Source organism: Rhinolophus ferrumequinum, chromosome 11 (assembly GCF_004115265.2).
Source record: "Rhinolophus ferrumequinum isolate MPI-CBG mRhiFer1 chromosome 11, mRhiFer1_v1.p, whole genome shotgun sequence".
In the NCBI taxonomy this organism is placed as follows: Eukaryota; Metazoa; Chordata; class Mammalia; order Chiroptera; family Rhinolophidae; genus Rhinolophus; species Rhinolophus ferrumequinum.
This window is the reverse complement of record NC_046294.1, coordinates 22,110,132-22,134,645: the sequence shown is the minus strand read 5'-3', so window position 1 is coordinate 22,134,645 and position 24,514 is coordinate 22,110,132. Positions and strand designations below refer to the sequence as shown.

The following is a 24,514-nucleotide window of genomic DNA, read 5'->3' as shown; positions in this document are numbered from 1 at the left end:
TCTATACTGGACATCAGTGCATCCTCTTCTCAACCCCTTTTTAATGTCCATGGGCAGCCACCCACCAGGCAGGAAAACATGGGCCTACAAAGGCGGTCTTCAGTCCTGTCCCCTGATGGTAAAAGCCAGAATCTGAGTGTCTGGAAATGTGGGAAGATTTCCTCTGGCTGCAAATGAGGTGATAATTTGATGCTTGTAAGGAACTTTCTAGAATCTCTGGAGCAAAGAATTGGAGAAGTGGAGAGTGCATCTAACTGTAATCATTGCAGGATCTTGCTTTCATTTAACACAGAGCACTTTTTCTGAGGTTCCATTTCTAAATACACAGCCCCGAAAAGGCCTCTCAACCTTCGCCCCTCCCTGTTAGGTCACACTGTCTTAGCCAGTAACTTCTGGTTTTCACAGCCCTCTCTTTGATGTCAGTGGTTACTGTCTGGAACAGTGCGTGATTTCGGAGGCAGTTATAGCTCACCAGAAGGTCCGGGAGGGGCCCTCAATTAATGCTGATTCCACGGCCCTTTCCAGTTCTCATGAAGCTCGATGGCTTTATTTAAAATTAAAAAAAAAAAAATCTCATCACAGACGCATATATCAGACTGCCATCGGCAGAACCAGGAAGCACCTTTCGCCAAGTGAAGCAATTTCCTCCTTCTGTCATTAAAGCAATTTGGGGCTGAATATATTTATGCACAAACTTGCTGAAGTGAGACAGAAGCGATTTACCATGTGCGTGTCAGAGGAAACTCAGAGGCTCTGGGCAGACATGGTCCTGGGTAACTCTCCGTCATAAATATGGTGTTACAGGTGGGTCAGATTTGAGCCAAATCTGTACGCTACGTCAGGCACAGCATAGAGGGGAGGAAACTGGGGCACAGAAAAGGGAACCGGTGTGCCCAAAGCCAGGGGACGAGCCAGCCAGTGTCCTGCTCTCAGGTCCCTCCCAGCATGCACAGCGGGCTGTGCTCACGAGGCCTCCAGTCGTTTTTTGTTTTCTTCTTCTTCTTGGAGTTTCTTTGTTAATGGTTTCGGTTCTCCTCTGGTTCTTATATTTACGAAGTTTTCCCAACGTATCCTTTCCCCATTAGACTTTCCTGTCTCCTGCCAGACAGCTGTTCAGGCCACGATGTCAGCACTTGTTCTGCAGAAGTCGGCGGAAGGCAAACGGCCACAAGCTCATGCCACCTGCCCTGTGCACCCTCAGCCCTAATGCATAGTCCATCTCCCCCCCAGGCTCCCAGCTCCTTCCTCCTCCATTTAATAAGTGACCAGAATTCTCTGGAACTAAGAGTGATATTTTCCAAGCTCAGCTGGGGCGCAAGATCAATATTCCATTCAACTTGGTTTTGCCTTACTCATATTTCTAACAAAAACTTAAGAATTTAGGATAAAGTTCAGGCAACAAAACCCTGGTCCCTTCTGTGGTCTCCATGGGCATGGAGATTCCTGCCATCAGCTGGGCTCACCCCACTGGTGACTATCTATCATCGGTGTGAAAGGCCCAAGGAAGCTCGCAGCTCGTCTCTGCATAGTGAAACCCCAGTGACTTTTTCCTTCAATGCTTCGGTTTCTCCTCTCTGCTTCTTGAAAAGTGACTTTGAAAAAGGGGGGCGGTCACAGGATTCACAGAGCTAGCCCTGTGATTGTTTTGGCCCCTGTGGTGCCCACATCGAAAGGCTGTTTACACAGCATCTTTTATGCACAAAGAGAACTGAGGACGACGGAAATGCCACAAATGTCAGTATCTCTAGCTTAGGACTCTGTGTTGAAGGGTCTTCTACAACAAGGGGAGCAGGACGGTTGCTCCCATCTCCATTTATTCCCTCAAAGTCTTTATAGACTAAAAGGGCTTAAGTGCTTGTTTATGTGCCATCAGAATAGCTCCAGCTTAGGTCTGTATTGTTGAGACAAAAGGGGGACTTTGCAATCATGAGTGATTATGAGTTTTCCTCCTCTAAAGCTAATAAAAAAAAAAATACAATTGGCCGAGTCTCCCTTTATCTCCCTTATTTGTGTGTTCAAATAATGCAGTTGGACATCGATACTGTTTGTTGCAAGAGAAGCTCTGCCGGGAATGGTACGGTGGCCAGCAAACTCCCGGGAATGATGAGGAGAATATTAATTGACATGAATCTTGTCAAGACTCCTGCCTGGCGGTTTCTGCTCCTTGAGTGTTCAGGGAAGATTAACACTAGTGTCTCTTTGTTCCTCTGGGTGGAGCTATCACCTGCAGGAGCATTTGCTATAGAAAAACAACAGAATCAAGCTGAAGGCCCTCTGCTTTTGATCAGGAATTATCTCTTATTTCCTCTAAATTTGGAGATTCTAAAATTGAGGAGGAAGAGCATCGGGAGTCCAGAAATTTAAGGCCTTGTTAGAGTAGGGGTTATTCATTCATGAAACATTGAATGGTGATAATAATAACTTATAATAGCGAACACTGTGTGTGATAAGTGCTATGACTGCCGGTAGATCCTAAACCCATAATTTCAGGCTTCTTATTACTTACTGGTTCTACAGATATGATAGCGTACCTAATATACGTGTGTAAGGCTGAACTTAGTGCTTGGGAGTGAGAGGGACAGAGTGTGAACATGACTGAAACGGGCATCGGTCCTCAAGAAATGTAAGGTTTTCTTCCCAGGAAACTACCTGTATGAGTAACTCGTCAACAAGAGAGGGAGTGAGAAGTGCCATGACATGGGTCAGGTGAGGTGCAGTGGGAGGCTGAAGCAGAGAAAAGTACCCCCAAAGTAGTTGGGGTACGGGGGTGAAGAAGCCAAGGAGAAAGTGGCTCACTGGCCATTTGAGTCAGGATGTGGACAGGAAGTCATACTGGGGAGGACATAGCAGGCCAAGAGAGACGCAGTCCTTGGAAGGAGGGACTTCTGGAAAGATTCTCCTGTACATCCGTCGCTAAGAAGACTGTTCTTCACTCCCAGCTCTTCTAAGACATGAGTTGCTTTTGCCCTTTGTACAAAGTAGCTCTGGCTCGAGGTCTCTCAGGAGGTTACAGTTATGCTGTCGGCTGGGACTGCGGTCTCCTCGGAAGGCTGAGGGAAGAGCTGCTGTGGGGCTCACCCACATAGTGTTGGCAGGATCCGGTTCCTTGTGGGTTGCTGGATCGAGGGCCTCAGCTCCTCACGGGCTCGCTGGAGGCTGGAGGCTTCCCTCCGTTCCTTGCCACAAGGACTTCTCCGCAGGGCAGCTCTCGTCATGGCCCTCAGAGCAGGAGAGAGAGAGAGAGAGAGAGAGAGAGAGAGAGAGAGAGAGAGAGAGAGAGAGAAGCCACAGTCCTGTTATGACCTAATAGAGCGCATGACCACTTACCATTTCTGCCATAGTCTGTTCTTTAGAGGTGAGAAAATAAGTACAACCCCAACTCACAGGAAAAAGGTCATGCAAGAGTGTGAATTCCGGGAATCCTTCGGAATCCCAACAATCAGAGGAGACCCTCCCAGAGGCTGCCCACCACACGTGGCCAATAGGAAGGAGCAGCGGGACCTGGGGTCAGAGAGAACACGGAGGTGCTCAGGGGGGGCCGTGGAAGTATTTGTAAAGACTGTAGGTTTTACTTGAACAATTGCTGAAGTGTGACACGACCCATCTACAAGGATGGTTTATTGTAAATAATTATAATAGGGAAAGATTGGAAATCAATCCTAATTGCCCATCAAATGGGTTCTGGTCGAATAAGTGATGGCTCTTCTCTACAAAGCACACTGTGCAGCTGTTTATTAAAAAGAATGGATGCCAGGCTTGGGGCTGGAAATACAAGATGAGCCTGAAGCATCCTCTGCAGCAAGTAAACAAGTAGTCCAAAACGCAAACAAACAAACAAAATCATAGGGGTGTGTTGGAAGGTTGCAGGAGCCAACTAGAAAGAGCTCCCGTGGCCAAAGTTGGAACAACTTGAGTAACAAATTAAATACTAATAGTAAATAATAACAGTACTGGCTTATAGCTCAGAGAGTAAAATAAATATTCATGAGTCCATCTAATGTAAATAAATAACCGAATAACTAAATAAATGAGAGGAAGGGGCAGATCTTCCTTACAGAAAAATTCCAATTAATGAATGCGGAGGGAATGAGAGAAATAGAAAATCATCATTGGAACAGCACAGGAGTAATTACTGCAGGAGAGCTCCATGAATGCTGAAATGAGTGGGGAGAAGTTGAAGCAGAAACAGGCAATTTGCATAGTTTCAAAGGATCTCCTCCACGATATTTATTACTTTCAAAGAGAAAGAGAACCTGTCACAGATTAGAGGAGACAAATGCAGCGTGGGATCATGGACTGAATGCTAGGACAGAAAAAGGACATTAGTGGGGAAAACTGGCAAAATCTGAAAAAATTCTATTATTTAGTTAATATAATTGTTCCAAGGATAATTCTTAGTTTTGACAGTCATTAAATTTATTTTTTGAAAAAGGAGAACCTGGCATATAGTAAGTACTGTATAGGCATATTAAACAGGCAAAATGATATTTGGTTTAGGAAAATTTATGTATGGATGTGGTTCATTAAGTGAAAAAAAAAATTTAATTACCATGTGTGTTAAAAATAGTAAATACTTGCTAATGTATGCCTGGATGATTTCTGGAAGCCTACACAAAAGGAAAGGTAACCAATGGTACCAGTGGTTGCCTTTGGGGGGAGGCGGGTAAGGAGGGGGTTGTGGTGGCTAGAAGATAGACACGGGAAACAGACTTCCTTCTCCTGCAAATCCTTTCTTACCTTTTGAGTGTTGAACCTTGCATATAGTTCCTATTCAACAAATAAGTTTTTAAAAAATCTAAGCAGCCATGGGAACTCTGAGATTTTCAGGGTTCCCTGTCCATTCCCCCAATAACTCTTGCTCCGTATCAGTGACCCAGAATCTCCTGGCACCCCGGCGGGCCCTTAGTAGATGCTCAGTAAATGGTTAATGACTGAGCAAGTGTTCTCTGGTGTTGGCCCTTCACAGAATTCATCTTTGCATCCCACCAATCCACGTGGGTCCTCTTATTGCTCTTCCTAAGGAGGCCAGCTTAAGCCCTCGGTCAGTGACAGAAAGCTTATAGCTCTTCACTTGCTTGTTTTAACACAGCCCCATTAATGTTTTAACATGCGTGCCCGAGCCCTCCAGCCTGTGTTCAATGTCTGGAGAGCTTTTGACAGGGGATTCTAAAATGGCCCTGGGGATTGTTGGTGATGATTTCCTCTCTAAAGAATCAGGCAGGTAACCTTGAATCCTTCACTGCCCCAGACCCTGTAGTTACTCATCTATTATGGAACAGCCGGAGTCAGTGACCTGCTGCCCAGGAGGTCCTCTGGTGTTAGAAGGACACCCCCAGCGTGAGCACATTAAAGCCTCCATCAAGCCTTCATTTCAGGAAGCATAAATAGGAGACTTCCAGGCACCTCTCACAGGTGGATCTCACAGTCGGGCAACATTGCCCAACCACCCGGGAGGTGGTGGTGACAGAGAGCAGACAGATTTTTAACCACCCGGGTATTTCATATCCAAGATTAAAACTCAAGTTTGCCATTTCCTGTAGGAACATTTCAGTCGCTCGCTTCTACAGACAATAAAAAACAAGAGCCATTGGAAGTATGGCCGGGAGGGGTGTGCTGGATTTCTTCCTTGATTTCGTGATTTCACCATTTACTCTGTAATGGTTATAGTAGCCTTATCATGATTGGCACATTTTGGTTATTCGAGTAACTTCCCAAAGAGACTGTATACTGGATAAAAGCAGCTGGTATATCTTCAGCTCACTGCTTGTTATAATGCCTGCTGAAGGAATCAAAATGAGACCAATGTAAGCCAGTCAGTGTTTTAGGCTTTGTGGGCCATAGAGTCTCTCGTCAGAACTAGGCAACTTGGCCAATGTGTCATGAAAGCAGATGTAGACAATACATAAGTGAATGGCCAAGGCACTGTTCCAATAAAACTGTATTTATGAAAACAGGCAGAGGCCCAGACTTCACCAGCCCCTGGGCTAAGCATGGGGTACTAGACGACAAATGGTGCAAGAAAGATGGTAAAAGAATCAAGGGCCAGATCAGAGAGGCCTGTCTCAGCCATTGTGAGGAGGTTGGATCTTTTCATATAATGAACAGCCATCTTGTTGGCCTAAAAAATTTTCTGGACGTTGTGCAGAAAATGGATTGGAGAGGAACAAGACTGGAAATTGACCCGCTAGGAAGTTCCTGTGGTAACCTGTGCAACAGATGATGGTAACTGGTTCCAAAATTTGGAAGCAGTATTAGCAGGACCTTCCCCCTGGACAGGAGTTGGACACGAATGGAAAAGTGTTGGATAGGAATGAAAAGGAAAGGCAGGGACCAGAGCTGATACTGGGACGTCATCATCTAGGGTGGCTAGGGATGCCATTGATATTTGATGATGATGTTTGTTTTCTCAGCCCCCACAAATGAGATTTTATTTGAAGTGACAATGGCACCCTTGAGGAAGATTTTTCCTCTCCCCGGTTTTCAGGGTTAGCTTTTCCCTGCAATGCCATTTGTGTGTGATTATACAGCGCGCACAGACTGATGACGGCATTGCTGCTTCCCGCATCCCACTTGAGTTAGCAGTATTCACTCCGGCTGCTGACACTGCAGGCTCCATAAACCATTGTATTATAACTCACCAAGCCTTATTACCAGACCAGAAACCAACTGACCATTGAGTTCAAAGAACGTCTGCTAAGCATTTAATTTTGCCGTTTCCCCCATACTACTCCAGGTAAATGAACACAGTAAGCAATCGGAATAGTAATTCTGTACAGCCCTCCTGATTCAGCAAATTCCAGGAGTCACGTGTATCCATTTTAAGCAGGTTGCCTGCAAGAATAGCCCAGGATACAGGAGCCAGGGTGGGCTGAAGCCACTCTTTGCACAGGAGAGAGGTGCCCTGGAGGTCTCTCCCCCCTTTGATGGTTAGAATGAATAGAACATTGATCCTGGTACTTGAGCTCGTTACCAAGTTGGATACCCCTCTTCTGCAGGCTCGCTTTGTCTTTAGCTTGTTGTGGTCTGCAGTAGAAGTGGTCTGCCTCCCCCCCACCCCCCACCCCTGCCATTGCTCTCTTCTGCTGACATTTTTTTTTGAGGCCGTTCCACAATTGAGCAGAGTTCTAACACGGCCACCCGGGCCCTGGCTCCCAGTTACCCTCATCATTGCGTTGTGCAGGCAATCTGAATTCCTATTAAAAAATGCCCTTTTCTACCTTAAATAGCCAATTAAGTTTCTTCCCCTCCAGCTCATTCTGTAACTGCCCTGGGCCTGTGTGTCTTAGCAAAGAGGCCATTCGCCACCCAACTACCTGGGTTATCACTGGCGCCCTGCCTCCTGAGAGGCAGAGCTCGAGCTCTGAGGGCACAGCAGCTCTTAGCCGGCCTCACAGTGCTCTGGGGTCACTGGAGGCTTTCCTCCATACCTGCGTGCTGTCTCGTTGTCAGTCACGGCCGCTGGTAACAGTTGGCTGTGTCATTAACACTTGTTGAAAATGCAGGGACTTTCATGCACACTTCCTGCCCCCTTTTTCCCAAGGGTGAGCACAGTGAACGTGGCGTGGACAAGAATTCCTTTGGCCTTTTGGAATAAGAACAACTGAGAATTCCCAGGGAGATGCCTGCATCATTCTGTCTTCAGTCTCAGAACTGTCTCATCTCTGACTCCTCTCTCTCTCTCTCTCTCTCCCTCATTTTGAATTTATTCTCCTAGCTCTTGATAGCCCTAGAGTCCGAGTTCCCTCCTGGCAGATGGGTCCCCTCTCTGATTTCCCTCTGGCTGGGGCCTTGATGGCTCCTGCTATGGTCCAGCTGACGCTGGGCAGGCTGGCAACGTAGATTTGCCCAGCACCCTCCTTTCGGTTCGTTTTAGAAACTTGAGTTGCCATGGTAATGGTTCAGTGGGGTTTTCACGGTTCTCTTTTGATTCAATCATTTGCTGGTCTGCCCTTTAAATTAAATTTTTCCATCCGCATCTAAATCGGGACAGGAGATGAGCTTGGAATGGGATCCCCAAAGGCGCTGCAGCCCCACGGCATGTTTTTTTAAACAGGAAAGCCAGGGTGGATGTGCTGTGCCTGTGCCCTTGCTTGATAGTGGTCAGGACAGTGTCTGTGACAGGCGGCGGGAGTGGTGGAGATAACCCAGGGCCATGCTGGACAGAGGCACACCAGGGCCTCCCCCATGCCTGAGCTTCTCCAAGGTCAGATCCCTGCCATTTTGGTTCCAGAATCCCCAGCGCTGAGCACAGGGCCTGACCTGTGATCAGGGCTCCACCAGTGAGTAAAGAAAGCCAGACTTCGCTCTTCAGTTCTCAGCACAACCCTTGGAAGGCCACAGCCTCCGAGTCCCTGGAATCCCACCTGTTCTTCCTGCCTCCCTCAGGGCAGCAGCGTTTTCTCTTGTCTGCCAGTCAGCACTCACACGGCGGCCCTTTTGGGCCCTTTTTAACTGAGGGATGTCTTCACACAGATAAACAAATGCAAGCTCACAGTTGGTTCCCTGGGCTCAGATTTGAAGGAATAGCCTTGAATGTTCCTATCAGCTCTGGGGTGGGTATGTTTTTAATCCCAACTTTACAGATGTGGTTTAGAAAAAGGCAGTAAATTGGCCATAGTCACTCAGGTGCTCTGTGGCAAAGCCAAACTCTAAGCCAGTCGGTCAGACTCCGAACGCAGAGTAACCACCGTGTGCACTGCCTCTTCCTAATGAATAGACATTTCCTCATTGGACTTAACATCTCAGTTTCCTATGTGCGCAGACGAGCGGGTATTTCTGCAGGCTTACCACTGCATGACAGGGAGTCGTCTACATGAGGTCTAAGCCCCACAACCACCCAACGAGGTGGTGGTGTTGTCCCTACTTTGCAAATGAGGAACAGTGTTAGACTTGCCCAGCGTGTCACAGGGACTCAAGCAGAAATGGGAGTTGGGCCAGACCTGGGGACGTGGGTTGGCTAGTCAGTGAGAGACTGAATGGACAGACGGACAATGCCCACACCGTGTATAAAAGCAGAACGCTGACCCACAGCCTACAGCAGCCAGCCCAGAAAGCCAACCCGTTATCTGCAGTAACCAGCCAGGAAGCCAAACAATAGCCGCTTAATAATGGGCTCCAAACATCCAAGACTTGATTAATAACTGACAGCTTCCCTAATTTTTATCCCCACTTCCAGCTTAGGACCAAGCGGAGAAAGCCAGATATGCTCTCCTCACCAATCACATGGGATGCCCCACGTGTAGTTAGGCCCCTCCAGCTTCCCCAGGCCCACAGCCCCCAGTGAGGACGTTCCTGAAGCCATCCCTTTTTCCCACTATACAGCTTTCCCATCCTCTGCCTGCCTGCCTTTGAGTCTGTGCCAAAACACAACTGACGGTGGCTCACTCCCTTGCGACAGCCAGCTCTGAATAAATAGCCTTTGGTTTGCTCATTTGGTGGGTTTTGGCTTATTTCCACACCAGGGTGCAGTGGCATGGGTGCCAGCTCTGAAGGAAGGTGTTTCTGTGCGTGTGGTGGTGAGATGGCCATGCAGGCCGGTCAGCATCGGGCCAGGCGGGCAGCAGCAGTGCTCCTAAGCCACCTCGCCTCCGGTGTGTTGTCAGACGTGTGACCTGAAGCAAGATGTCATTCGGCGTGTAGCAGAGGGAAGGACAGTGTGTGAGGAGAGCACAGATAGGAACCATTTCATTCCAGCAGAGGGGAGCGTGGAAAGCGTCATGAAAGTGGTAGCAAAGGCTGGGAGGATAGGAGGGCCTGCCAGGCGAGATGGGGGAGGGGGTGAAGGTCGCCGGAGCGGAGCAGGGAGCCCCGCACTGGATGCCCTCCATCAGCGTCTCCAGCCAGCCTCCACGCCTCTCCTCCCCGCAGGCACTGCTGACCTTCACGGGCTGCATCTGCTGGCCTCTTACCATCTGGCTTCTGGGTGGGTTTGGTCAGTAGCAAACACCAGTAGGAGGTTTGCATGGGTGGAAAGAGAGAAAGGTCAGGATATTTGTTCCCCCAGCTCCCTTTCTGCGAGGCCACAGGTTGGCAGTGTCCACATTAGTTCACAAAAGGCCTCAGCTCCTGTCAAGACTCTTGGGTCTGACTCAGTTCTAGAAGCCACATCGTTACCCCTCAGGCCTGAGGTTGGCAACGGCTTGCCACCGTCTCTTGATTAAACTCTTTCAGTCTCCCCTTTTAACCCAGGAGGCTGTGGGGAATGCATTGTATTGCCCCCGTCTAATTTCTGAGAAGGAAGATTCTAGAAGGATGGGACTGTGTTTTTTTGTACAGGAAACATTGTCTTCTTAGAGTCCCGAGCTCAGCCAGCTGCCAATCAATAATAATGGGGCGATTTCAGCCACAGGGGTGTTTTCCCCAGAGCAGAGCGTCTCAGCAGACTTGTGTGGGACCTGTCATCATGCCATGTGTTATCTCTCGGTGTTGGTTGGACAGACCTGGGCTCAAGGCTCAGTTCATTCACCTTCTAGCTATGTGACCTGAACCACAAGACTTTACTTTTCTGAGACTTATTTTTCTCACCTGTGAGGCTAAATGAGGTCACGGCCGTAAAGCACTTGGCATATCAGAAAGGCATTTAGTCTCATGTGAAAGATGCAAGTGCTTCTGGCAGGAGGACAACATGCTGAGACCGAGGCTTACAGAGCCCCAGAGTTAGAGACCCTCTGCCCACTTCCCCCAACAGTATTCACTGAGCACTGGTTTGGGTACTGGGGATATAGCAATGAGTGAGCAGACCTGGTTCCCCTCAGAGTTATGTTCCAGTTGGAAAGAGATGGTTCCATACAAATGTGAACAGTGACAGGCAGTGACAACTACGGTGAAGACAGATCAGGCTAGGGTAGGCGATGGCGAGGGATGACAGTGGCCCAGGAAATCCTAAGTGACCTAGGAGCAGAGACCTGAGTGGGATAGAGTGTGAGTGATACAAACGTTTGGGCAGAGGGCACAGCATGAGCAAAGGACCTGGGGCAGGTGTGTGCTTGGAGTGTTCTAAAACCATAGAAGAAGACGCGGGGCGGGGGGGTGGGGGGTGGTCTGCAGCAGAAGGAACCAGAGAGGGCCAGGATTGGAGGTCAGAGTTCAAACGGGCAAGATTATTTAGGGTCCAGGAGGCCATGGCGAGGACTTTGGACTGTATACTGAGTATGTGAGAAGCCACTGGAGCATTTTAAGCAGAGGAGTGACATGACGAAGGGATTTGGGTTTTAAAAGAAGAGCACCCTGCTACTAAGCGAAAAGAGACTGTAGAAAGCAAGTGGGGCATGGCGGAGAAGACCTTGGGCTGGGAGGAGGGTGGCAGTCGTGGAGGGTGTGACACATGGCACTAGGGATGGGACCCGCTGCTGTGCAGAGTCCTGATTGGGATCAGATGTCTTGTGCGCCCCTCTGAGGAGCCCTTGCCCTGCCAGCACTGGGACCAGAGCACAAGACCCCACTGTGTACAAACCGAATCACCCTTCCTCCTGGGGTGCCAGCCGGGTGGTTGTGTTCAGATTTGTCTGAAACCTCCAGAAGCCGTGAACTTCGTCATGAGCAATGAAGCTCCCCCTTGGGAGTTCCACTTGTAGTGCTTCAGTTTCCCTTCAGTAGCCCTTTTCCCTAAATTATTCAGAAAATTTTCTGCATTCAGAGGCTCCAAGTGCACACTCAGCGTTTCCCCTGGGAATAGCATTTAACGGGCAGACGTAACGCCGATGAACTGGTTATGCAGGCGCCGTGACAAATCGCGGGTGTGGAGGGCAGACGCAGGGCCGCCGTGGGCTCCTTGTGCGTTTGTACAGGGTCGGCCCCTGCCTGCTCGGTCCTGTCAGGTGTCAAGATGGCAGGGAGTCACCGTCTTCCCAATGGATGGAATCTCTTATTTCCCACTCGGGAGCTGCTGCACAATTGGAGTCTCCTGGTGCTTGGCAGGCTTCTGTCAAAAATGGTGATGCTGAACCTTAACTGGGAGTGAGTGGCTTGGAAGGGGGAGGCTGCCACTGCACAGAGGGGAGGGGGACCAAGGCCGTCGCTTCTGTCTCTTACCTTGGCCGCCACAGCCGCAGAGCTTCCTCTGACAGATGCCCAAGGGCCAAGGATGCCCCTATCTGATTTGTGAAAAGATACCTTCCAGAATGTTGGGAACGTACTTACTTGGAACATGGTGTGTGTTCTGTCCATCTCAGCATAGCACCAAGGTTGATGAAATAGCCGCATCCTCTCATAAAGCATCACAATGTACATTGGCCTATAAAGACTCTAAAAAGTCCTGTCATAAAGCTATTAATACTAACTAGGGTTTGTTGAGTATTTGCTGTGTGCCTGACACACAGTAAACTTTTTTAAATGTATTTTCTCTTTTTATCCATCAAACAAACCTATGAGGTGGATTCCACTATTACCCTACGTCACCGATGAGGGTTCTGAGGCTCTGAGAAGTAAAGTAACGGGTCCTAGGTCACATAGCTAGTAAGTGACAGAGCTGAGGGTTAAATCTAAACAGTTTGGTTCCCGCGCCTGCACTCTGAACAGCCAGGAAGAAAGTGGCTTAATTTGTCAGTTTTTCTCACACTTATTTGACTAGGTGCTCTTTGTCGTGAAATATCTTATACTGATCAGAGTCTAAGATTGAGACTACACTGGAGTTACTGGAGAAAGGACTCCATTGCAAGAACAGTAAGGTGGGGTAACACATGGACAGAAGTGGGAAGGAGGGGGTGGGCATAGAGAACTACCTGGGATGATGTAACGGTTTCTGGCAGCAGACCCCTGGGCACAAACACTAGTTGTAGCATGTGTTTGCTCTGTGGCCTTCAGTAAGTTACTTAACCTCTCTGGGCTTCAGTTTCTCCATCTATAAAATAGAGTTGTTGTAAGGATGAAGTGAAATTGTGCGTATGGGATGGAAATTAGCGGCAAGTGTTCTAGTCTTCACACTTCAGCGTCAAGATTACCTTCACCTTCTTAGTCAGTGACTCTGTAAATGACAAGATTGTGAATTACCATGTTTCAAAGTTGATTTACAGATATAAAACAAAAATACTTGCGGAGTTCCTACTGTATTTACAGGGTTGCATTTGGCCCTGCATAGGGTTCTAAGGAGAGAGCCTGGCCTTTGTCCATCAGGAACTCCTCTTAATGGTGAGAGACGTGTGAACACTGAAAGAAAGTCATGGGTTAAGAGTAGAGATTCTGGAACCAGACTGCCTGGGTTCCTCCCGGTTCCTGCACTGGCTAGCTCTCATCATAGCTATTAATACTAACGGAGGTGTATGGAGTCCTTGGGCAGGTTCCTTAACCTCTCTGTGCTCCCATTTCCTCGTGTGTAAAACGGTCTGCTGCTTAGGATGGTGGAGTAGTTTCCTAGGGCTGCCGTAACAAATCACCACCAACTTGGTGGCTTAAAACAACAGAAATTTATTCTCTCACAGTTCTGGAAGCCAGAAGTCTGAAATCAAAATAGTGGCAGGGTTGGGTTATTGTGGGGGCTCTGAGAGAGAATCCGTCCCATGCCTCTCTCCTAGAGTCTGCTGGCTGCCAGCACCTTGGGTCTCCTTGGCGTGGGGACTGCCTGACGCCAGCCTTTCCCTGCATCTTCACGTGGGCTTCTCCCGTGTCTGCTTCTCTGTCTTCTCCTTTTTGTGTCTCTTAAGGACGCCCATCTTTGGATTTAGAGTCCGCCCTCATTCAGGATGTGCTCATTTTGAGATCTTTACCTTAATTATATCTGCAGAGACCTTTATTCCAAATAAGGTCACATTCTGAAGCTCCTAGTGGACTTATCTTTCGGGGGGACACCATTCAACTTACTACAGGTGGTGTAAGGACTATAAAATCAGAGGTAACGTGTAAGCACGTAAGCTATGGCTGGTAGGACGAGCACTGCTATGATAATTATTATGATGAAATTATCATTTTACTCTTTGTTTTTGAGTTAAGGAAATACGGGTGGTGGTGATGGTTGTTAGTATTGCGTGTATTATTATTTAGTTCAAATCAGACGTGGGGGAAGGCTCACAAGGCCAATAGCGTTCCATACTCCAACTCTGGCCTTCTTTCCCCACACCCTCCGGGGGTTGGTGTTAGGAAGCCCAGGCAGGGGAGACTGCAGAGATTAAAGGCCTGGCCAAGGAAGGTGGGGGGAGCCACTGAGGGTCCTTTATCGGAAAGATTTTATAAGAATTCCACAGTGGCCCAGAGCTGGGTAATGTTCAAACCAAGGGAGTCTTCGCAGGATACAGGACAAAGAGGCTACAGATGGCAAGACCCACGGGGAGGTTTCTCTTGCTGCCCTGGGCCATGTGAAGGGAGACCAGAAGCACAGATGGAGAAACACTGCAGAGCAGAAACACCATGCTTGGTGGCTTGGTGTGGACCGAGAAAAGGAGACAGTTCAAGTCCATCCGAGTGTTCACAGCCAGAGTCCAGATGGCCAGGGAAACGACCACCCTCTAGGAGGCCGTGCTAAGAAGTCATCGTACCAGAGACCACAGATCACTAATTTGTTCAGCATCTGTGTTGGGCACCGACTATCAAACGGTGGACAGAGCAAGCCTGGCCCTCTGCTCGTGGCTCTCACAATCTGGTTGTTCTGCCTGAATGTTGTCGTGGTGTTTGTAATAGGACAAAGAAAAAAAAAAAAGAAGGAAGGAACCTACATGTATACCAGTACAGGCTCTCAACGGATAAGTGAATTGTGAGGTATCTATATGATGGGATGCTACACAGCTTCTCTAACAAACGTGTGGGGGGGAGGGGGGTGGGAGAGGAAAGATGTCCATTTGCAGAAATATCTGTACAGCATGCAGAGAAGTGCAGGTGGGTGTCCACGCATAGAGACTTGTTTTTGAAGGATCTACATATGCTGCGAATCAGCAAATTAAGGCCAGTGGGCGAATCCAATCTGCCGCCTATTTTTGTAAATAAAGTTTGGGACATAAAACACTCGTTCACGGGCGTATTGTGTGTAACTGCTTGTGTGCTGCAAAGCCAGAGTTGAATAATTGCAACTGAAATCGTACGGCCCACAAAGCATAAAATATTTACCGTCTGGCTCTTAACTGAAGACGTTTGCCAATACCTGGTCCACACCAAATGAACGTTGTTTCTCTAGTGGAATTCTAGTGGGTTTCTGGGGGGAATTTTGTCTGTCTTGATCATTTCTATATTACTTTAATTTGAATAATTGCCATGGGTTTTTATAATCAGAAATAAAGTTATATTTCAGCAGACTCACACTACCTGAGTTTGAGACTTAACTGTAAAGCTGCAGTTATCCATATACTTATTGGCATAAGAATTGGTATAAAGCTCAATCAGACCGAATAGAGAATCTAGAAATAACCCAGACTGTGTCTGGTCAATTGATTTTCAACAAAAGTGCCAAGGTAATTCAATAGGAGAGGATAGGCTTTTCAACAAATGGTGCTGGAACAGTTGGATCTCCAAAGGGAGGGAAAAAGGAACATTGAACTTGACATTGTACCATAAACAAAAGTGAACTTGCAGTGGATCATAGATGTAAATGGAAGAGATAAAGCTATAAACCTTCTTCTAGGCAACGATTTCTTGGATGGCATACAAAAGGCACAAAATGTGAGAGGAATAATACAATGGACTAAATAAAAAAAATTTTTTTTAAACAACTTATCTTCAAAAAGACACTGTAATGTAGATAAAATGACAAGCCACAGACTGGGAGAAAAAAAAAATTGCAAAACACATTTCTGGAAAAGGACTTATATCCCAGAACATATAATGGACTCTTACTACTCAGTAATAAGTAGTCAGACAAACCCATTTAAACATGGGCCAGAGATTTAAATAGACACTTCACCAAAGATACACAGATGGCAAATCAACAACATGAACGATGCGCAACATCGTTGGTCATTGAGAAATGCAACTTAAAGCCTCAGTGACACCACTACGCACCCACTAGAAGGGCTAAAATTAAAAAGACTAACCACGTTAGGTGCTGGTAAGGCTACAGAACAACGAGGGGGCAGGTAAAATGTGATGGCCACTTTGGAGAACAGTGTGACAGTTTCTCATAAAGTTAAATATACACTTCCCTTATGACCCAGCGGCCTTACCCCTAAGTATATACACTCAAGAAATATGAAAATATAGGTTAACACAAAGATCCGTAGTTCAGAAACTGGAAACAACCCAATGCCTTCCCTCCCTAGTGAGTGGATAAGCAATTATGGTACATCCTTCCAATGGAATACTACTCAGCAATCTAAAGGAATGAAATAGCAATACTTACAGAAACGAATGAATCTCAGCATTTTGCCAAGTGAAAGAAGCTACGTACCATATGATTCCACTTGCGTAACTTTCAGTGGTTTCCATTGGCTGCAAATGACAGGAGGGGTTGACTGCCAAGAGCACCAGGGGAACTTGTCGGGAGGGGATGGAAGGTATCTTGTTTGTGGTGATGGTTATGCAACCATTTCATTGTGTTAAAACTCATCCAATTATACCTCTTAAAGTGGTAGGTTTTATTGTGTGCAAATTATACCTCAATAAACCTGACTTTAAACTTAAAAAAGAATTGTTTTTTAAAGGCACACAGGAGTTGATTTTTCAGAAGAAGGATGAGGAGTCATTTTGGGGCAGTGAACATTCCAGAACAGGAATTCTGGACTCCAGAAATCGGGCTGGAGACTTTGGAGCCATCCTCAGGGCGTGGGGAGTCATTAAGGGGTCTCGAGTGAGTGAGTGACAGTGGGGTGTGAACCCCCAGGAACACGCACATCACAGGGAAAGGAGGAAGGAAAAACAATTAAAAAAATAAAACTGAAACAACAAGAAAGAAATACCCCATCAACCGAGGCAATGCCAAAGGGAAAGCATGACGTGCATACTTTTAGTAGAAAATACAGTACAAATATGTAGTAAAAGTATAGAAGAGAGAACAATGAGCAGTAAGGCTGTCCCTTGCCTCTGTTCCTTTTCCTAGAAACTACCAGTGATAGCAGTTCTGTGTGTCCCTCTAGAAGTATTCTGTGCATTCTCAACTGAACTTTGCTTTCTTTTTTGTTTTTAAATAATCACAATATCTTTCAGGTTGTTCCATCCGTGTATGTAGAGCGGCCCTAATTTTTTAAATAGATGTGGTATTGTACGGATACAGTGTAATTTAATTAGCCAGGCTGCAATTGATAGACTTTAAGAGCTTTTCTGACGAATTTGCTCTTACGAACAATGCTTCAACAGATATTCCTGTTAAGGAGTTATTTCTCATATGTTTGAGTATATTTATTAGATCCCTCAGAGTGGAACGTCTTTGTCAAAGGATATGTACATTTTTTATTTTGATAAGTATTTTTAACCCTGCCACCAATGTGAGTTATACTAATTGACCTGCTCCCTAGCCCTGCATGAATAACTATGCCTGTATTCCCAAGTCCTGGCCAGCAAAATATGAAATCCGATGTTGCTTTTGCCAATTTAATAGGGAGGACAAAAGGTATCCTATAGGAAATTGAATTTGCATGGGGAAGAAGGAATTTCTGAGAAGCAAAGGAACGCCAAGTCACAAGTGCCACCTTCCTTAGTCCTTCCATCAGGCCAGAAAGCACCTCTGTGAATTTTTAAAAGCCACCCTTCTTCAAGACACTTAACTGTCATCTGCTAGAAAACTGTTGTGATGACTACACAAATCTCTGATGACTTTGAGGGGAACAGCGCCCCTGGAGTTGTGCAAAATACAGCCCACTCCTTCACAGGCGGCAGCGGGCGCTAGCCCCCAGATACAGAACGGGAATTCGAGCTGTTTGACAGTGGAGTATGAGGGCATTAGCTTGAGGGACAGCCAGAATAAATGGAACCTTCATTATCCATGGATGGTGCACTTGGAATTCAGGTCCAAGGCAACTCGGATATTAGTCATTTGGCCAGGGGGCTTATTAAGCTCTGAAGAAAAGTAAGTCTAGTTAATGAATTAATACAAGATGACATTTTACACACAGAGCAAAAATGAGACCCGGCACCACTGAGTTATGTAACCTCATAATTTCTCCAGCAAATGTGATTGCCGCTTCTCGCCTGCCAAAGTGGGCAGACCTGGAGAGAGCCTGCTTTCCGAGCCATAAATGAGATTAAGATCCACACGCATTTTACATTCCATCCATTTCTAAGGAGCTCCCTCTGGTATTCTTAAAACCACAAGTGGTTGCGCAGAAGTCAGTGTTTTAACATTCCTGGACCCATTTGTTTTCTGTGTGAAAATCCAGCCACTTTCCTCTTTTAAGAAACATATCTTACTGCAAAGGAACTCACTCAGTCCTTCCCCGCTCCCCCACCCTACCCATCAAAAGTAGACTCTCCCAGCCTCTGCCTCTGGTCCAGAGAAGTTGATGAGAATAAAGGAAAGAATGTGAACACTAAGAATTAGCATTAACTACTTTGGGATGATAAAAAATTCTGGAGCTGGATGGTGGTGATGGTTGCACCACAGTGTGAAAGTACTTAATGCCACCGAACTGTACATTTGAAAATGGTTAAAATGGTACATTTTATGTTATATATTTACCATCGTAAAAAAGAAAAAAGAACTGACGTTAGCTGAGTAGGAACCCTTACCAGGCACTTTGCTCAGCGCTCTGTGAATACAATACATTGTATTTTACCTTCCGGGTGACCCAAGGAGATGGTTACTGTTGTTTACCCAGCGCCACCCCCATTTTAACGATGAGGGGTCTGAGGCTCGTAAAAGTTAAACAACTTGCTGGAGCAACAGCCACAAGTGACAGCCCCAGGATTCAACCCGTCAGTTCTGCTGGAGATAACAAAATAAAGAGGGTATTTGGTTTTATGTCTGAATTCTGAAACATACACACACCCAAGCCCCACCCAGCTTTTAATTATCTGAACCGAGAACAGACAGAACTCCAGCAGCACCCCTGAGTGACAGCTAATTGTCTCCAGAAAAATCCAACACTGCCTCCCTCCCTCAGCTGTCTGCATGCAGCAGGCTTCTGCCTTTAGTCTGGGATTTTATCTGCTTCTTTCTGTACGGTTATCACTGAAACAGTGATTCACTGAAACAGTGATCCACAGGCACACCGTAGCTTTTCGTCCGTGTTTGAGTATAACTGGAAAGAAAATTAACACAAAGCTTGAAGGGGAAGGTCTTCATTTGTGTCAGATTAGGATTATTTGGGGGAACCAGGAAAGACTGACATCAGGAAAGAAGATTGTATGTTTCACAGCGTGTGGTTTTTTGAAGCTAGAACTATCTGGGTTCTAATGCTAACTCCTCTACTTACCTCTGTGTGTCCTTAGACAAGTTAATTCACCTCTCTGAGTCAATTTGCTCATCTGAAAAATAGGAATACTAAAGTTAATAGCACCTACCTTACCAGGGTGTGTGAATACACAGATTTTTTTTTTTTTTGCATTGAGCTATATGCATTTATTGAGTGCCTACTGTGTGCCAGGCACACACTGGAGATACAGTGGTGAACAGACCAGGCACACATGTGGGATTTAGTAAAGCTCAGCCTGGCTCCAGGGCCTGAGCTCCCAGTGGTGGCTGCTGCTGCTGCTACTTCAGGGGTACATTTTGGCCCCTGTGCATCCACTAAAAACTCCTCACTGCTTCAGAGGTGGAAAGAGCACAGGATACAGTCACGAGATTTGTTCACTTAGATTATTCTTCCAGCTGTGCCACAACCATGCGTAGTTGTTTGTTCGCAAAGGTGAGGGGTTTCCAGCTTTCTACGAGGAAACGTTTCCTTGCCACTCAGGTTTCCTGTGCTGGCCTGGACCTTGCCATGTTTGCCAGCTGTGTCCTGCTGCCTGGGAAGCCCCTTATCTGAGTATTTGACGTGTGACTCATTAGTACATGTGGAGAAGAGTATATCGGTCACCTGTAAGAATGGCGCATGTACCAGACCTTCACCCAAGGGCCTCTGAGGAAGTGCCTGCAGATTGCCTAGCAGGTAATATTAGGGGCTACAGGGCAGAGGATTGGACATAAGGCTCTGAAGTCAGACTGGACTCAGCTCACACATGGCTCCTAACTCTGTGACCTGGGTCAGGGGACCCATTCTCCGAGCTTCACTTTCCTCTCCTTACAAATAAGGCAATTACAGCACCTGCTTCGTGGAGGTGCTGCAAGGCAAGTAGATGTGATAAATAAAGCAAGTATTTGTATGTCTGAGCATGTACCGCCATAGCACAGCGTGTCAGCTGTTGGTAATTATGCACTCATTTCATGCTCACGACAGCCCAGTGAAGTGGAACTGTTACTATCCCCATTTCACAGATGAGGAAAGTACTACACAGAGAGGTTGACCCCTTTCCAAAGGGCACACAGCCAGTAAGTTGAAGGGCTGGGATTTGAACCTAGTCTGGCTCCAGAGTCCGTGTGCTGTGTGCCATTTGCCTGTGCTATGCGGGCTCTCTAATCTTGAAACCTTGGCGTGGGGCCTGGCATAAAATAAGCACTCTGCAGGCATAAGGAACCCAGACACACTGACCGGCGTTCCTTGTGTATGTTACATTATAAATTTCCATTGAAAAACTCATTTTTGCCATAGGAACTATCACTCCTGTTCCCTGAATATTGTATTTCCTAGGGCTAATGTTTTTTAAACAACTTTATTGGAGTATAATGTACGTAACAAAATTTTCCCATCTTAAGTGTATAATTCAGTGAGTTTTAGGAAGTGTACTGATTTGTGCAGCCATCACCATGTCTAGTTTTAGAATATTCTCATCACCCCAACAAGATCCCCGATGCCAACCTGGTGACCAGTTAATCCCTGTTCTCACCCCCTGCCCCAGGCAACCATTAATCTACTTTCTGTCTATAAATTTGCCTTTCTTGGACATTTCATATAAATGGAATTAGACGATATGTGGTCTTTTGTGTCTGGCTTATTTTGCTTAGCACAGTGCTTCTCACGTTCACCCATCGTGTAGAGTGTATGAGTACTTTATTACTTTTCATGGCCAAGTAATATTCCATTGTGCACTAGCCCGCATTGTGTTTATCCATTCACCAGTCGATGGACATCTGGGTGGTCTCCACTTTTTGGCTACTGTGCGTCGTGCTGCTACAAACATTTGCACGCACATCCTGGGACTGACTTGGAAGCTGAATGGGTGAGCCAAGGTGGTAACGTCTCTCCTTTTCTCTCCCCTCGGGGCTTTCTCAGAACCAGGCAGCGGGCAGGTGTTCGTGACTTCGGAGAACCAGCTCGTGTACTACCCCAGCATCACCTACGCCATCATTGGCAGTTCCGTCATCTTCGTGCTGGTGGTGGCGCTGCTGGCGCTGGTCTTGCACCACCAGCGGAAGCGGAACAACCTCATGACGCTGCCGGTGCACCGGCTGCAGCACCCGGTGCTGCTCTCCCGCCTGGTGGTCCTGGACCACCCCCACCACTGCAACGTCACGTACAACGTCAACAACGGCATCCAGTATGTGGCCAGCCAGGCCGAGCAGAACGCGTCGGAAGTGGGCTCCCCGCCCTCCTACTCAGAGGCCCTGCTGGACCAGAGGTGGGTACTGGAGGGAAGAGATTGGGGTGCAGAGCTCGTCCCATCGGGGGAGTGGTGTATGTGCGTGCTGGGTTCCTGGGTCTTGCCAAGGGCTTGCATTCAGCTCTTGTAGGCAGCAGCGGCGTCTGACCTTTACTGAGTCCTTACAAAATAATGCCTATGTGTGGCTGAATCCTGGCAACGACTCACTGAGGGAGGTGCTATTTTTGCCTCCGTTTTACAGATGAGGAAACTGAGGCTCTTGGATTTTTAGTGACGTGTCAGAGGATGTTCGGTTAGGATCCCGGCCGACTCGGAGCCCTCCTCCTCCCTGGTAATCCACACTGACACACGCACAGGCCACTGACGCTCATACTCCAGGACCTCCCTGCTGCTGCAGAGCACTGCCCATATGTATCAGGACTTTGGTTAATATTTGTGAATAAATGAATGGATGCGTGAACAAATGAATGAGTGAGGGAGCAAATGAATAAGGCCCTTAGCTTCACTTGGCTTCATCAGTAAAAATAAAGGGGGTGGAACAGAGGACTCTCAAGCTTTGGTAAACAGCAGAACCCTCACCACAGATGGAGCCAACCTGCAAAGTCAAAAAGCAGAGTTCTGTGGTGGAAGTGGGTAATGGACCTGAATCCTTCAAATCCCAGCTCTTCTGCTTACTAGTTATTTGTAATCCTATGCGAGTCATATAATGTGCCTGCCTCAGTTTCCTCCCCAGGACAATGGACATAAAAGTAACACTACCTCTTCTCATGTTCGGTAAAAGTGAGTGTCAGGTATGTGGCGTGGTGCCTGACTCGCAGTGAGCTTTCAGTAAACGAGAGCTGAGGAATGAAATGTCTTCTGTTTAGTAATTTCATTGTAAACAAGGAGTCATTATTATCCCCTTCTACAGATAAGAAAACCACGGTGTTGACAGGATGTCCTGTCACTTACCCAAGTCCACACAACCAGGTCTGCCAACTCTAGTTGGCTTTCAGTGAGAACCCCAAATTCTGTGGCCCGTCAGAGGCTCCATCAGGACACCAGGTCAGCCGCTTGGCCGCAGGGCATGGCACGAAGCCGCTCTGCCAACCCAGCCAGGACGAGCCGAGGGTATATGTGGCATCCTCACTCTGGCTCCACGCAGATGTGGTTTCAGTACAAGCCAGTGGGAGCACACCGACCTATTCCCGGTCCCTTTGCCTTGCTGCATACCAGCCGTTTTCCTAGTCCTTGGATTGTTTCTCCACTTGGAGAACACATCTCCTTCCTCATCTCAGCGTCTACCCAGAAACAGGCAGAAGTTGGTGCTGCCTGCCTTGCCTTGGTGTGTCCTAATGCGTTCTTTTCTTTCTCCTCTCCCAACCCCCCCCCCCCCGCCTTCTCCATTGCAGACCCGCATGGTACGACCTTCCTCCGCCACCCTACTCTTCCGACACCGAGTCACTGAACCAAGCCGACCTGCCCCCTTACCGCTCCCGCTCCGGAAGTGCCGACAGTGCCAGTTCGCAGGCAGCCAGCAGCCTTCTGAGCGTGGAAGACACCGGCCACAGCCCGGGGCAGCCTGGCCCTCAGGAGGGCCCCCCCGAGCCCAGGGACTCTGTGCCCAGCCAGGGCGCTGAAGAAGTTTAAAATCCAGTTATTCCAAAGTCCATATGGGTTAATCTGCTCCGACTTGTTCCCATCCTAACAACTTGCGCTCATGGGACGCTCCTCAGGGTGCCTCAAGGAGTGACGTGGGGTGTCAGCTCTCTCTCCATTCCCCTCCTCCCCCAGATTTCAGGGATGTTTTTTCAAGGGCATCCTGGCATTTTTCTGGCCTCTCAGTTGACATGATGTATATTGTGCATCTTTTCTGAGCGGTTTCTCTTCCATCGGGACCCAGGCTCACAGCGTGACTCTTTAGGTCATTCTTCTGTTCCTGTTGGAATCTTGCTGAGTAGGGGATTTAAAGTGGGATTTAAGCAGTCCTGGAGAAAGCCTTGTTTCTGTGCCGTGCTGGATGTTCAGCAGGGCAGAAGACACTGGACCACATTGTCAGTGGGCTGCCATCTTACAGCTCTATTTGGAGATTTGGGTTGCATGATCCTACTAGGAGGCCCTCATCATTGGATGGCCGCCCTGGAAAGAAGCCAGGCGAGCATCAAAACCTCGCCCTACTTATGATCTTACCCGTTGCTCAGCGGAAGCAGTGGCCAAAGAAAACTTTTCACATGAGTAATACCCTTCAGTCATCGATCGGCATTGTCATTTTGGTTTTGTGAATGACCCTGAAACTATCTATTCTGGATAGCTTCTGGCTTTAAAATTTTTCCCGAGAATCCTCATTTTGAGAGCTTTTCACCTGTAGCAAATACAATCAGCCTCATCCCAGAATAAGCAGGAAGTGCCTGCCAGGAGTTTATCCAAGTTCTCAGCTCCTGAAATGCAGGCTGCCAAGAGCCTAGGCCTGCTTTGGTGTAAGTCCCTTCCCTGGATTCTGGAGTGTCGGCCTCCCAGCTGTGACCTGCCTGTAGCCAAGGGATGGGCAGCCAACTGGAGTTGTCCTACCGTGTTTCCCCGAAAATAAGACCGCGTCTTATATTAATTTCTGCTCCAAAAGACACATTAGGGCGTATTTTCAGGGGGTGTCTTATTTTTTTCAACAACATACATTTATTTTTTCAACAATTTACACTTATTTAAATACAGTCATGTCATCTTCTTCTGGAAGATCGTTATAACATACTAAATGCGTCCGTCTGGCTGACGATCTTAACTGGGGCTTATTTTCAGGGTAGGCCTTATTTTTGAGGAAACATGGTAACATATGATGTGGCCGTTTGCCCCTGTAAACCACACCCAGCCTGCCTTGCCCGTTCATGCGGCTTCAACACTAGCCTCCTGAGTTCCCTTAACACTCAGAAGTCATTTTACCTGTGCATTTGGACTGGACACTGGTTTCTAACACACACGAGAACCATATTCAGTACCTCCCACCAGAGCTCCCAGATGCCTACACTGCACACACTCCCGCCCCAAGGCCCAAATA

The 24,514-nt window shown here is 47.4% G+C and overlaps 1 protein-coding gene across 3 annotated transcripts in view; it reads left to right on the top strand.

Annotated features, from left to right (window-relative positions):
• LDLRAD3 (low density lipoprotein receptor class A domain containing 3) overlaps positions 1-24,150 on the top strand; it is a 217,480-nt gene extending 193,330 nt beyond the window's left edge. For all 3 annotated transcript variants that reach the window (XM_033120505.1, XM_033120506.1, XM_033120507.1), the window contains exons 5-6: positions 21,159-21,504; positions 22,878-24,150. In XM_033120505.1, coding sequence (XP_032976396.1) covers positions 21,159-21,504; positions 22,878-23,115 — 584 coding nt within the window. In that variant the 3' untranslated portion in view covers positions 23,116-24,150. The remainder of the gene's footprint in view (positions 1-21,158; positions 21,505-22,877) is intronic.
• The last annotated feature ends 364 nt before the right edge of the window (positions 24,151-24,514 follow it).